The sequence below is a fragment of the Clinocottus analis genome, unplaced genomic scaffold (genome assembly GCF_023055335.1).
Source record: "Clinocottus analis isolate CAN_PGR_092001 unplaced genomic scaffold, fCliAna1.0.p SCAF_20, whole genome shotgun sequence".
In the NCBI taxonomy this organism is placed as follows: Eukaryota; Metazoa; Chordata; class Actinopteri; order Perciformes; family Cottidae; genus Clinocottus; species Clinocottus analis.
The window spans coordinates 14621904-14634516 of NW_027175932.1; the positions used below are offsets into that span (position 1 = coordinate 14621904).

The 12613-nt window shown below is 41.0% G+C and overlaps 1 protein-coding gene across 4 annotated transcripts in view; it reads left to right on the forward strand.

Moving 5' to 3' along the window:
* The window catches only part of dennd5b (DENN/MADD domain containing 5B), an 82690-nt gene that overhangs the window by 12569 nt on the left and 57508 nt on the right, over positions 1–12613 (forward strand). For 3 of the 4 annotated variants that reach the window (XM_068586065.1, XM_068586061.1, XM_068586063.1), the window contains exons 2-3: positions 5520–5579; positions 11508–11617. In XM_068586065.1, coding sequence (XP_068442166.1) covers positions 5520–5579; positions 11508–11617 — 170 coding nt within the window. The remainder of the gene's footprint in view (positions 1–5519; positions 5580–11507; positions 11618–12613) is intronic. The other variant, XM_068586062.1, reaches the window with a different exon arrangement.

Below are 12613 nucleotides of genomic sequence, written 5' to 3' on the forward strand. Positions count from 1 at the left end.
TTTTATTCTGCAAACATTAAGTTTTTTGCACTGCTTCAAATTATACAGTATATTTAGCTATTTGTGTTTTATTGCTAATTTGTTCTTGGTTTTCGTCCACATTTCTCTATGTAATTTAATTTCCCGACAACTGAAGAAATGTGATGCAGATGAATTTAATTGGAGTGGCACAACCATATCACTGGGTGTAGTGTGAGGCCTTATTGAATTGTTTGACAAGTAAGTTTTGATATATTTACGGGGACGTTGCAACAGGTTAAAGGGGCGTTGCTGGTTTTTACTTCTCATGACTTAGTGTGAAGCTGCAGCAGAGCTCGTCCCTGACTGGGCGACAGGCTGCTAACGCGATTGTGTCATGAGTAAAGAATGCTGGACTGCTGCCACTGTGGCATCCACAGCTTGACTCGGGAGAAGGGGGGACGGACAGGAGGGATGGTTTCCTCTCCAAATCCCTTGGCGCAAAGTGCCATCATCTTTTATCACTGTATATGTACTACACTCACCCCCCAGCCCTCTTTGTTAGGGTTATCTGTGCGGCTTTCATCAGCCAGCTTTCTGAGGTCTGAAGAAGAAGTGAATCAACAGCAGCTGCAAACACAGTAAGGTGACAGTGAGTAATGAAGCGAGGACGCAGAAGCCTCCCGTGATGGATGGACTCAGGGGAGCAACCAGAGCATTTGCCTGAATGAAAACTCCTTTCTCTTTTCTTCTCCGTCCTCCTCCTCACCACCTTAAAGTGGAAAATGGAACAAAGCCGTGTTTGACAGCATGACAGCGGGTTGACATCACCATGGGAGCGTCCTGAATAGAGCCAGTTTAGCCCTGGCACTGGGACACTGGGGCATTGTAACACACACATATACACACACTTGCTCTGCGTTCACACTTACACTCCCTCCAGGCCATTATATATGGATAATTCATAATGATTAAGTGATTAGGTGTAAACTGCCACCTTCCCATCGTCACCATAACTACAACAGCAACCCCCACCGCATCTTTAGTTGCCTGGTTGTCAGGGAGACAGATGGGTTCTGATCTCGCCCATTCCAGTGCCAAGCGTTGGCAGTCCAGCTGTTGGCAGTCCTGGTGTTGTAGACGCTAGCTGTGTGTGTGTGGGTGTGGGTGTGAGTGAGGGAGAGGGGAGGGGGCAGCTAGCCCAGTTGTAGCTGGTGCAGCGCTGTGTGGTGGAATGTGACGGAGAAATCAGTTAAACTCCTGCTGATCTGTAGAAGAATAGTCTTTTCTTAACTGCTGCTGGACAGGGACAGTAATAGCAGGGAGCTGGCCGGCCCTGTGAGGAAACATTGCTCCAAATGATCAATGCAAACATTATTTTGATAGAAAACATACCGCTATTAAACTAATAATATAGTGCTTTTTGACAACAACAAAAAAGATCCAAAACTACCACAAAGAGACACAAAACAATTATTAAGGGAACCAAAGCAACACCAAAGAGATGGAAAACGGCCACAAATGCACAAAAACTCTTCAAATGTGTACAATAACACAAAGGCCCCTCAAAGATACACAAAATAGTGACACAGAATGCCCTCAAAGAGTGTTTCTTGCAAGCCCCCCCTATTTTTTATAAGATATATATACTGATGGGATTGCTGGAGTACCTCTTAAAAAAGCTTTTGTTTAAAGCCTTGTTTTATTCGCTCCAATGACAGAAATCTGTCTGGATGCTTATGAATGATAAATTAATCGGTTTGTATCTGCAGATCTCCTTTTCTACCTGTTCAGATTCCAACCAGACCTGAGTAGTTCATGAAGTGTGTGTGGTCTACAAACTCTTTTTATTCCCAGACTGCATCGTTGCATGACTGACCTGTAAAGTAGCACGAGACATTCAAGGCCCCGAAGACTGTGGATAATGACGGCCAAAGGCCTGCTGTCACAGCTGTGCACACATGCTGCCTGCACCTTTTTATGCTGCAGGGGAAAAGCCGGTGGCAGCGTCTCTGTCGGCTGGCGAGTTTCAGAGATTGCTGCCACGAATGAACGGATGGGCACACACACGCATACAACCACACACACAGATTCTTGCACAACACAGATTCTCGCACAGCCTCTTACAGCAGGGTTTCGGATCAGCCGGTATTGCAGGGCAACAAACTCCACATACATTATGCATCAGTGTCTGTGGCCGACATACGATTAGAGAGTGTGTGTGTGTTTGCTCACTTTGTGTGCCGCTTCATTAAGATGCTGAATCAACCTCTCTCCTTCATAGTGTTGTGTTTGTGTGTGTGTGTGCTCGCTCACTCTTCTAGGACCTATTGCATGTAATTAGAGGTGCATTAAGTGATTTGTGCCTTTAATGATGCAGCGTGTGTCATATAATACCCCGACACTCTGAGTCGGGGCTGGCTGTATGGGTGTCTATTGATGGAAATGACCTCATTATTTGGATTGTCAGCTAAAATACAAAGGGAGGGGATAGAGAAAGCAGCCTGTTATGGCTGAGCCCATGGGAGGATAATATCCACTGTTGCAAACGGAGTGTGTGCAAAACGGCCCCGAACATGAAATGTAATTCCAATTTTTCATCATTAATTTTATTATTTGTTCTTTTGTTGTATTATTAGGACAAAGTCTAACTTTGTACCGCGTCACCTGACTTCCAACACAGTTGCTCTGAGCTATTTCATGCGGTAAAGTAAACTGAAAGCCCAGAGACTCTGGGAATGGGACCTCAATACACTGCAGTTGTGATCATCTGTTCGACATTATAGTCATTAGGAAGACTGAATCTAGCCTCGTGTTTTCATCCCTTAACGTGCTGTGACTAATGACATTGTTCCATGTCGAAACAAGTCTGAAGTTCTTTGGATACAAGTATTCCTAAAACGGTGTAATCATTGCAGTGAAAATCAGAAAAGGAGACGTGCGAATGTTTATAAGGAGACTGAAAGAATAGTGACGTAAGAGGCAGGTAGAGGCGTAGCACACACACGCTACCTGCACGTGCTACATTGATCTGTTGCTGCTTAACTGTTGTGCAGCAGTTCCTTTGCATTTAAATTTTGGGAGGCTGCAGCGAGAGCCGTCCATAGAGGCCTGGTCGGTCCCTCATACTCCGAAAACTCTTGCACTCAGTCCGGGTGTGTAAGCCGGCGCAACCACACACTTAACACCTTATGGGGAGAAAGGAGGAGTTGAGGAACGAGGGAACAGATTGCAAAAGCTCAATCATTTACCAAAAGAGCTGCTCTCTGTAGTTTAGAAAAAAACTTTACTCCAACAAGAAGAAATGGTGCATTTTTGGGGATTATTTTCAGTGGTGGATTAATCCACATTTGGTGCTCTAAGTGGGGCAGTGCATTTGTGATGGAGACAGTCAGTGTTGGTGTGCTTCTGCATAAAGGATTTATTACACTTATTATTCAAACCCTGTAGTACAATGATTACCTTAAGACCACATTCAGATGACATGATTCCCATTGGGTTTCTTTCTGAGAAAGTTGCGATGAATGAACTATAAGAAATGAGAAAAGAGCAGACTCTGTTTCTGTCCCTTGGCTGAGTTTATTGGAGTGAAAAGCTACCACAGACATTGAGGAAGCATGCAGCAAATGCTTTGGCTCGAGCCATCACTAGTTCACTACTGTAGGATTGCTGTATTTCTCACCAATGACTCATTTGACTCGTGCTGATGGAACACAGAATACAAACTAGGGATGGGCATAATTAATCGCCGATGGATTAATTGAGCAATAAGAATTTCGTCGGTGACATTATTTTTCATCAATAAAACTAATGCATGTTCTGTTGCGTAGTGTGATGGTGTGTTCACACCGAAAGCATTGCGAAATATTCGCGCAAGTAGATTACATTTAAAGTCAGTCAAATGGTTGCGAAAAAGCGAATTTTTTGCCGGGTGGCGCAAATGACGCGAAGAAGCGTTGCCAATATTCACTCTTTTGCTTTTTCGCCAGAGTTGAAATGCCACCCATTTTTAATGAACCCCATCAGTAGAATCATCCTACGGAGTAATACTCAACCTGTCATAATCATTGTATAATGTCTTCTGTGGTTCTGCAGGAGCTTTTGTCAAGACTAAGAAAAGAATCCCGGTGATGTCTCAATGACGTCATCAGGTTTAACTCGGCTCGAGCTCGGAGACTTTAAATTTATTGCAGAAAGCCTGCAGAGGAAAGCCTATCCTCTCGTATGTCACTGCATAGTCGCGTTACGTGTACAATAACTTTACAGCTTGGCTAACCGTTGTCGTTAGCTTGCTAGCTAGTCGTTTATTCTCTGTGTTTGAACTGTTGGGTTAGATAACGTCTTCGTTTTAAAATACAGCGGAGCTTCAAGAGAAGCAACGCGTAAACATCTCCTCTGAGGTGCAGAACGCAGACCTGCAATCAACAATCTGATATAATGTGGCTTCATGGAGAAGAAGTGTTGCTGGGATTTGTAGTTCAATATCTAATTAACAACCTTTGTGTAGACAACGTGCAGTACGTAAGTTATCCTTTAAAACATTGAGTGTTTACTTCTGGAATATCATCTCCTCTGAGTTCTGAGTGTGCATGTTTGTGAGTGTGAGTGTGCATGTTTGTGAGTGTGTGTGTGTGTGTGTGTGTGTGTGTGTCTGTACAGGTGTGTGAGTGTGCATGTCTGTGAGTGAGTGTGCGTCTGTGAGTGTGCGTGTCTGTGAGTGTAGGGAACAAGTTCTGACAAATCCTGTTAAGTTTTCTGATTTGTATTTCTTTATTTTTTATAAATTCTTTATTGTTAAGATTTGTTGCATTGTGAATTTGCACTGTTAGTTCTGTTTTTGTAATAAAAGGTTGCAAATTAATGCTTTAAAATTATTTATTTTTTTATCCAATTAATCAAAAAAATAATCGACCGAATAATTGATTATTAAAATAATCGTTAGTTTCAGCCCTATTCACATTAGAGATAGAAGTTTGCATTTATAGTCTATTTTATTAGAAGACAGAGTTTGACTGAGCTTTATATATTACATCAGAAAATGTTGTTGCTGTGCAAACGCGGCTTGGTTGAACTCCGAAGGGTTTGCTGCTCACTAACACTAAACCACAAGCTAAATTCCCAGCTCAGACATTTTCATCGTCTTTCACCGCTGAGATAACACTTTAAACTCCCTAAAGACCAAGTATTTATTAAAAAAGTCTTGAGATGAGACCGAAAAAAAATGTCACACTTTGCAGATGACTCACAATTTGTATCTAAAATGTGAGATTTTCGTTTGGCCTCCTTATTAGTGAATTTGACCTGCATAGTTGTTGGTGGTTCAGTGTCTGATCAAACTAACGGTGAAAAAGTAAAAGATGCCATTTTCAGAATGATAATATAGCCTCTCATGTGTGCTACATCTAAAATGCCATGCTGTGTTGTGATATTGTTACATGTTCATGCTCTACTCATTCTCATGCATTTATTAATCTGCTTTTCTGTGTGCATTCGTTTTAACGTTGCGCTCTTCTTCTTTTTGTTTTTTGCTCCATGTGTTTCTGCATGTGACTTGTCCACAGCTTTGTACCAATGGCTAGAAGCAGACCGCCAAGGCAGGGACCCAGACGCTGCAGCCACAGGTAAAACGCCACAAACTGTTCCATCGGAGCGCTACACCTCATGCTGTTCCTCAGTGACAGGAAATACATCACTGGAGACAGAATTACTCAGATGACTGTGTATCTGTGTTTCTAAAGGTTTTTTGTGTTATGTTATTACATTTACACGAGTTAATATGAATATTTATTATACAAATTCAATTAATTATCATACATTTTGAACAGGTGAAATACATTTGCCTTGTATAAAGGCGGGATCGAAAGTGACCCGAGCTCAGGCTTGACTGGTCTTACGTCAAGTCGAAGGTTATGTCAAGTCAGGTCTTTAGTTAACTTGGCCAAGACAAAATGACTTGTGATTTTTTGAAATATGCAAAAGCATGTCATTAACTCCACTCTTAAACACACTGCAATCAACTTAAAAGTTGGACACAAATTGTTTCAATGAAAAGAGTTTAGTTGGGCTTTGATAGCATTTCATTATATACATCTTATTAATATGGAGTCATTTCAAATATCTCATTGAATCCATAGTCTATTAGCTTCCACATTTCTAAATACTTAATTAATCTCAAGATTCAGATTAGAGGTGGTATCAACTTGTTTTGTTTCCAAATGATAGTAGAGTGAAGTTTTTTCCCTAAAAAATGACCTGCGCACATGTACACACAGACACGTGCACACAGATACGTGCACATAACAACAAAATGGTCCAAGTCCAGCTGGTCCTTGTGAAACGCCACATTTAACCTGAGAAAAAGAAGTCACTAGGCTTGTCAAGATAACTACTTTTGTCAGGTGATATATTTTCCCAGAAAAAATTACGGTTAAAAATATTATTTTAATTTCAAGATATGCTGCTGATGTAATGATAATAATGCAATAACACTATTTCAAAAGACAATGATCTTGTAATTCTACAGAATATTCAGACAATGGAATTATAATGTAAAATAAATATTTGAATATTCTAAATAAATAAAGCATTGATGGAATAAAACCCCAAAACATTTGATAAAAGACTGCAGACTGTTTTGAACAAAAATTTGTAATATCTGCACAATGCCCAACCCTTAGAATGGTACGGTATACTCAGCGGTATATTCTGGCATCATGTTTGCTTCAATATTAGTGATGTTCTGGTATAAACACTTATGTAGACACAAAAGGCATTTTTGAGGTCAGAAGAAATTATGGTCAAGTCCACATATCGTACGAGAAGTCAAGGTTGTTACCTGGATCATATCTGCGTTGCTCTATGTGCTAATAAAAAAAGGATTGGATTCAAAGTGAGTTCACAAAAAAGTCATCATTATTGCAATCAGCTTATAATATTAAAAAACTGTAAACAGACAGCAGTTTGTGACACAGAGTCAAGGACAAGATGTGATATGATCATCGCTGGACCCTCTGCAATTTGCTTACCATGGTGTCATCCACTCCCATTTGGGAGTGGATGACACCATCATCTACTTGCTGCAACAAGTTCAGTCGCACTTGCATGGAACCGGTGTCTCCGTGAGAGTCACTTTCTTTGACTTCTCCAATGCATTTAAGACCATCCAAACATGCTACTAAATGAGAAGCTGTGGGTAATGGGGGTAGACTCGTCCACCATCTTCTGGATTACTGACTACCTCACAGGCAGACCACAATCTTGGGTATCTCTCCACCACCTGCTGCAGGGTCAGCAGAGCACTTTCTCCAGAAGACGGAGAAGGACAACTACAGAAAAACATTCCTGCTCACAGCAATAAGACTTTACAATAAGTCACCTCTTGCCTGATCCTCTGTAGATTAATTAATCACTGTACACGTTTGTTTATTTACACTTCACACACCTCATATACACTACACATACATACTTTGCATTTTTGTATATATCTTTTATCCCTGTTATTTTTATATTTTATTTTGTGTCTGTAAACTGCTACTTCGACAACAAATTTCCCATGGGGATTAATAAAGTATATATTCATTCATTCGTGATGGTGTTAAGTGTATCTGAGATGATGATGATGATGATGATGATGATGATGATGATACAACCATTTACACCAAAGCAATCGCCCACAACCTCTGCTTCACGTAGTTGTGACATAATCACAGCATACCACAAAATGGTCATCAAGTATATCAATTAGTTTGTTTTTTATTTATAACTAATAATCTTGCATTCAGTTACATTTACATAATATACATTTCTGATGTTTATTTTTAATTGACAGAATGCCAGTATTCAAGCCCCTCATCTTCTATATTACTTTATCGGTCTTAATCTACAGAATTAGACTTCTAGAACCAAGTGATGTGTACTCCATGATGTCTCTGATTTTATTTGGAGAGATATTAAATTAAAGCTATTTATTTATCTTCCATCTACATTACACGTGTGTCTGGTTGACATCCCGTCTGTCTTCTGTCTCTCTGCATCCACCACTCCCACCTGGCTTACTCCCTTCATTATACTTCATCCTCTAAGCCTCTCTGGTTCATTTCCTTTCTTCGTTGTACAGAATTTGGGTCAACTTTTATCTGAGCTTGTTAACCAAATCAGTCCTATTTTTAGGACTGTCATGAAAGGTTCCCCTGCCTCCAGGTTATTGTTGTTTTGGTTCCTGTCTGTCCTGCTTGCAAACTGGAGTTTGGAAACTTATTTAAAGTAAAGGATGGAGGGCTTAATCCAGGGGAAGATTTTCTACCGATCTTCATCTTTTCCGTGTAATTTTCTGTTTGTCGTGTTTAAGGGCTTCAGAGAAGACACAGAGCCCCAGACCACCTGGGTCACACAGCCAACTAGTGAGACTGTGATGTGTTTGGGGGGGACGAAAAAGAAGTGCACAGAGAAATAGACATCAGACATTCATCAGGTGTTGTAAAGGTCCTCTCAACCCTCATGTTCAGTGCAGTAGGATGTGTGGTGTTCAGGTGCAGAAGGGCTGAGAGGCCTGGAGGGCAGGCAGGCAGACCGTAACTGAAAATCATTGTTTAGCTTTGTTCTTGCCTGCTGAGCATCCTTACATGTCAGTTGCCCTTCTTAATATTCATCTGGCGATGTCTCTCTATCTCGCTCTCGCTTTCTCTCTCTCTTTTTCACTCACACATTCACTCTCTCTCCCACACTCATATACACACACACAAACACACAGGATGTTAACACGATTGTGTTTATTTAGGAGAAAGCTCCACAAGGTGCCTTTTTTTTTTTAAATAAAGTCCGCTGGCTTCCAAAATATTTGGCATTGTCAACAAATCCCTCGTACAGAGCCAAACCAACAGTGACTGTATCTCCACACAAGTATTGTGAATCAAATGTGTTTTAAAGCCTTATGCATCCTCTTCCTCTCATTATTCCTTCATCGCCATGGACTAGAGCTGCCAAGATGAATCAATTAAATGATTAGTTAGATTCCCAACTATTTAATTAATTGCCAATGAGTAAATAATCATTTTCAGTAATAAATGATCGTATTTTTAATGTGAATGTATGTTTTGTTTTTAGTTTAGTTTAGTTTTTGATCGATGTCCCATGTCTGACCCTCCTCCTTCATCCTACACTCGTATTCACTACCCTTCTGATTTCCCTTTTGTCATAAAAACTATTAAATAATATTTCTTATATGCATAAGAAGTGGACCTGGTCATTGTTATTTCCACAAATTATTATTTTTTTCTTTGAAAGTTCTAGGAAATAATTGCAAATTATGGACCTTGAAAACCAGAATGCTGGTGCTACTTCTTTGGCAACTGTTTTCTCTTGCGTTAGAAGAGAAAACAGCTGGAAATAACGATGACCAGGTCCACTTCTTATGTAGATAAGAACTGGACCTGGGCATCGTTATTTCCCTTTTTTACGCTTTAGTCTACGCTTGCTCTTCAATGTCTCACTTGACCGAGGCAACCTGTCTGCGTGTCCTGACATAATTCATGATCAGAGGCAGGTGAGCGAACAGGTGACAGAAATTAGATTGAGGAGGGAGTGGAGCTAAAAGGTGACAGACGAGGGAAACGTCAACAACTGCATCTCAAGTCTCTAAATGGGCATCCCCGTTTCCCTCACTTGCGTTGAGTCTTGAGTCTTATTTACTCATTAATCCGTCGATATGTTTTGAAATTCTAATTGTGACATTATAAAATAACCATAAAATGTGTTTCCTCTCTCCAGCTCTCTGATTTTAGTTACATACATAATAAAAGTTATTGAGAGAAACAACAGATCAAATCTTTGAAGAAAATAGTTTGTGGTCCTTTATTTGTTCAGACCTACAATGAATGAACACATATTTTTACCAGATGGTGTCTAATAAAACACTAAAATATATAACGTTTATTTTGTGATCGTCTTCACTCTGGTATGAAACTCCAGCGATCAGTCCACTCAGCTACAGCGTCCAATCAGATAACAGAGAGGGGGCGTGTCCAGCGTTAAAACACTTCCTGGAAGTCTGCTCTCGGGGCTCCTCGATCATGACTCCTCCGATTTCGCTCCTCGATCCTCGCTCCTCCAAGCTGAATAAGAGCTTTGGGACGGCCTTCAACATGGCGGCGCAAAACCACTTCCGGTTCAGTCGAAGATCGAGGAGCGAGGAAACGACAATTTAGAGACTTGAGATGCTCCCAAGCAGTGCCGCAGCTGACAGAAAGGAATCTCATGTATGCAGAGTAAAACGTAACATGTTCATGAGGTCATCCCCTATGCTGCACTACATATTCCTGTCCAGACTACTGAACCAGTGCTGCTGATTCAACACAGCTTCATGCTTTTATGTTTTTAAGTCCCTACTGGACCAAACAAGCGGCCGAAATGAGCTTCCTCCGTAGGGTGGCCGGGCTCAGCCTTAGAGATAGGGTAAGGAGCTCGGACATCCGGGGGGAGCTTGGAGTCGAGCCGCTGCTCCTTCGTATCGAAAGGAGTCAGCTGAGGTGGTTCGGGCATCTAATTCGGATGCCTCCTGGACGCCTCCCATTAGAGGTTTTCCAGGCACGTCCAACTGGGAAGAGGCCCCGGGGAAGACCCAGGACACGCTGGAGGGATTATATCTCCCGGCTGGCCTGGGAACGTCTCGGGGTCCCCCAGAACGAGCTGGAAAATGTTGCGGGTGAGAGGGAAGCCTGGGTCGGTCTGCTGGGTGCCACCGCGACCCGACCCCGGATAAGCGGCGGAAAATGGATGGATGGATGGATGGACCAAACAAACACTAGCACCCACTAACAGCTAGCTTTTGTCTTCCTTTGGAAAAGTTACAATCAACATTAATTCCCAGGACGTAAACAGTATTTAATTGTATCTAAATAAAATCATTATTAATAAATGTATTAACACACAATACGTTTAGTTGACATACTCTCATCAAAGCCACCAGACTCCAATCATACAACAGTCATCTTATCATGCTGATCATCCAAACACTTTATTCAAACTCGAAAAAAACGTATTAAACTCCTCAAAATCGTTTTTTGTTTTACACTGTTTCAACTGAATAATAATAATAATTACTGAATAATAAATAAACAAAGATAATTAATTTCTGCTGGTTTTCTGACATATTTTCCCTGCGACACTTCGCTGATTGTTTGCACCAGAAACATTCAGCTATATAGCACGGATTAACGTTTTACTCAGAAATGGCTGATATAAAATCTGTTGATGGGGTGTTGCATCTTTACGGAACACTACGCAGCATTTATGCACACCTACTTGAAGCGTCGGTGTCTTTTAGCTTAAGACCAAGAACATTTGCTCATCTGAATCGACATACCTTTTGAATTTGTTATAGAAATTGTGTTAACATGAAAAATTCTCAAAACAGATATGAAGCTATACATTACACATGAATATGATAGAGACGGTTTGTTCAACTTGAACTGAAGAGACTTGACGTGGTCATGATGCTGATGTGTTGACACATTAATCATTGCCTTTGTCTCCACACCTTCTCCTTCGTCCAGGTGAAAACTTTGAACAGAGCCCCTTGAAGAGGACGTTCAAGTCCAAAGTTCTGGCACGCTACCCCGAGAACGTGGAGTGGAACCCCTTCGACCAGGATGCCGTCAACATGGTAGGTAGATTGTACCATTTATATTGGGTAGAATTAGTAGATGAGTCTAAAAACACGTCCAGCAGGGCAGGAAGAGGCTAGAAGAACCATTCGTTGATTTTACAACAGTAACCTTACGTTGACGTCTTTCTGAGGCTCTCACCAAGATTCAATTTTGATCTCTTCCACTCCCCGAGGCTTACTCACGCATACCACGGCAATAAACATGGACATGTTTGGTATCCCAGCATTCAAGAAATCCTCAGGAAACATTGTTTATAGATTTTTCACAAGAGGAGCCCAAACACACACTGTCAAAAGTCACGATAACTGCTGCAAAACGATTCTTGCAGCATTTCAACGGTGAAAGTTACAGGATAGACCTGACTTTAGAGTGGATGTACTAGCAGATGTTAGCACTGAGCTAGCGGCTTCAAAAAATAAGGACTTTTACAACAAAACTATTTTTTTCAGTGGGATCATCGTTTTTAATTATTTTTCATGATTCAGTATGGTGTGTCTGTCTAAAAATAACGTTGGCGATCATAGTGACTCTTGTTTTCAATATTGTACAATGTTTGCATCAGGCTCAGCATTGTGTGCTCACTGACAGTGAGCACATCTATTGAAGCCAGGAGAACGAGCTATCCATGCCGTGCCCTGGAAATGTGGATTTGTTCCCTTTTTGTTTGACTACATTTCATTAGTGACAGTTAGCAACATGTTAGACATGTCAATCTCTTTGTCTAGAGGAGACTTCAGGCTTTTTTAAGATGTCTTGCATTTGCAAATTGAGCTTTCCTCGGGCTGTATACAGTCAATGCGTAACGGAGCCACCTGGAAACTTGCTCATGGGGCTATTCTGCACAGCCACTCTGCTACTTACACATGTCATACATTTCTAATTTTCAACTGTTCACCTGATTTTTGGTATTACCATAAAAATGTACAAATATGTATAATTGATCCTTTAGATATCCTTATTGGAACTCCGCCTGGATCTTTTCATGAAAAGAA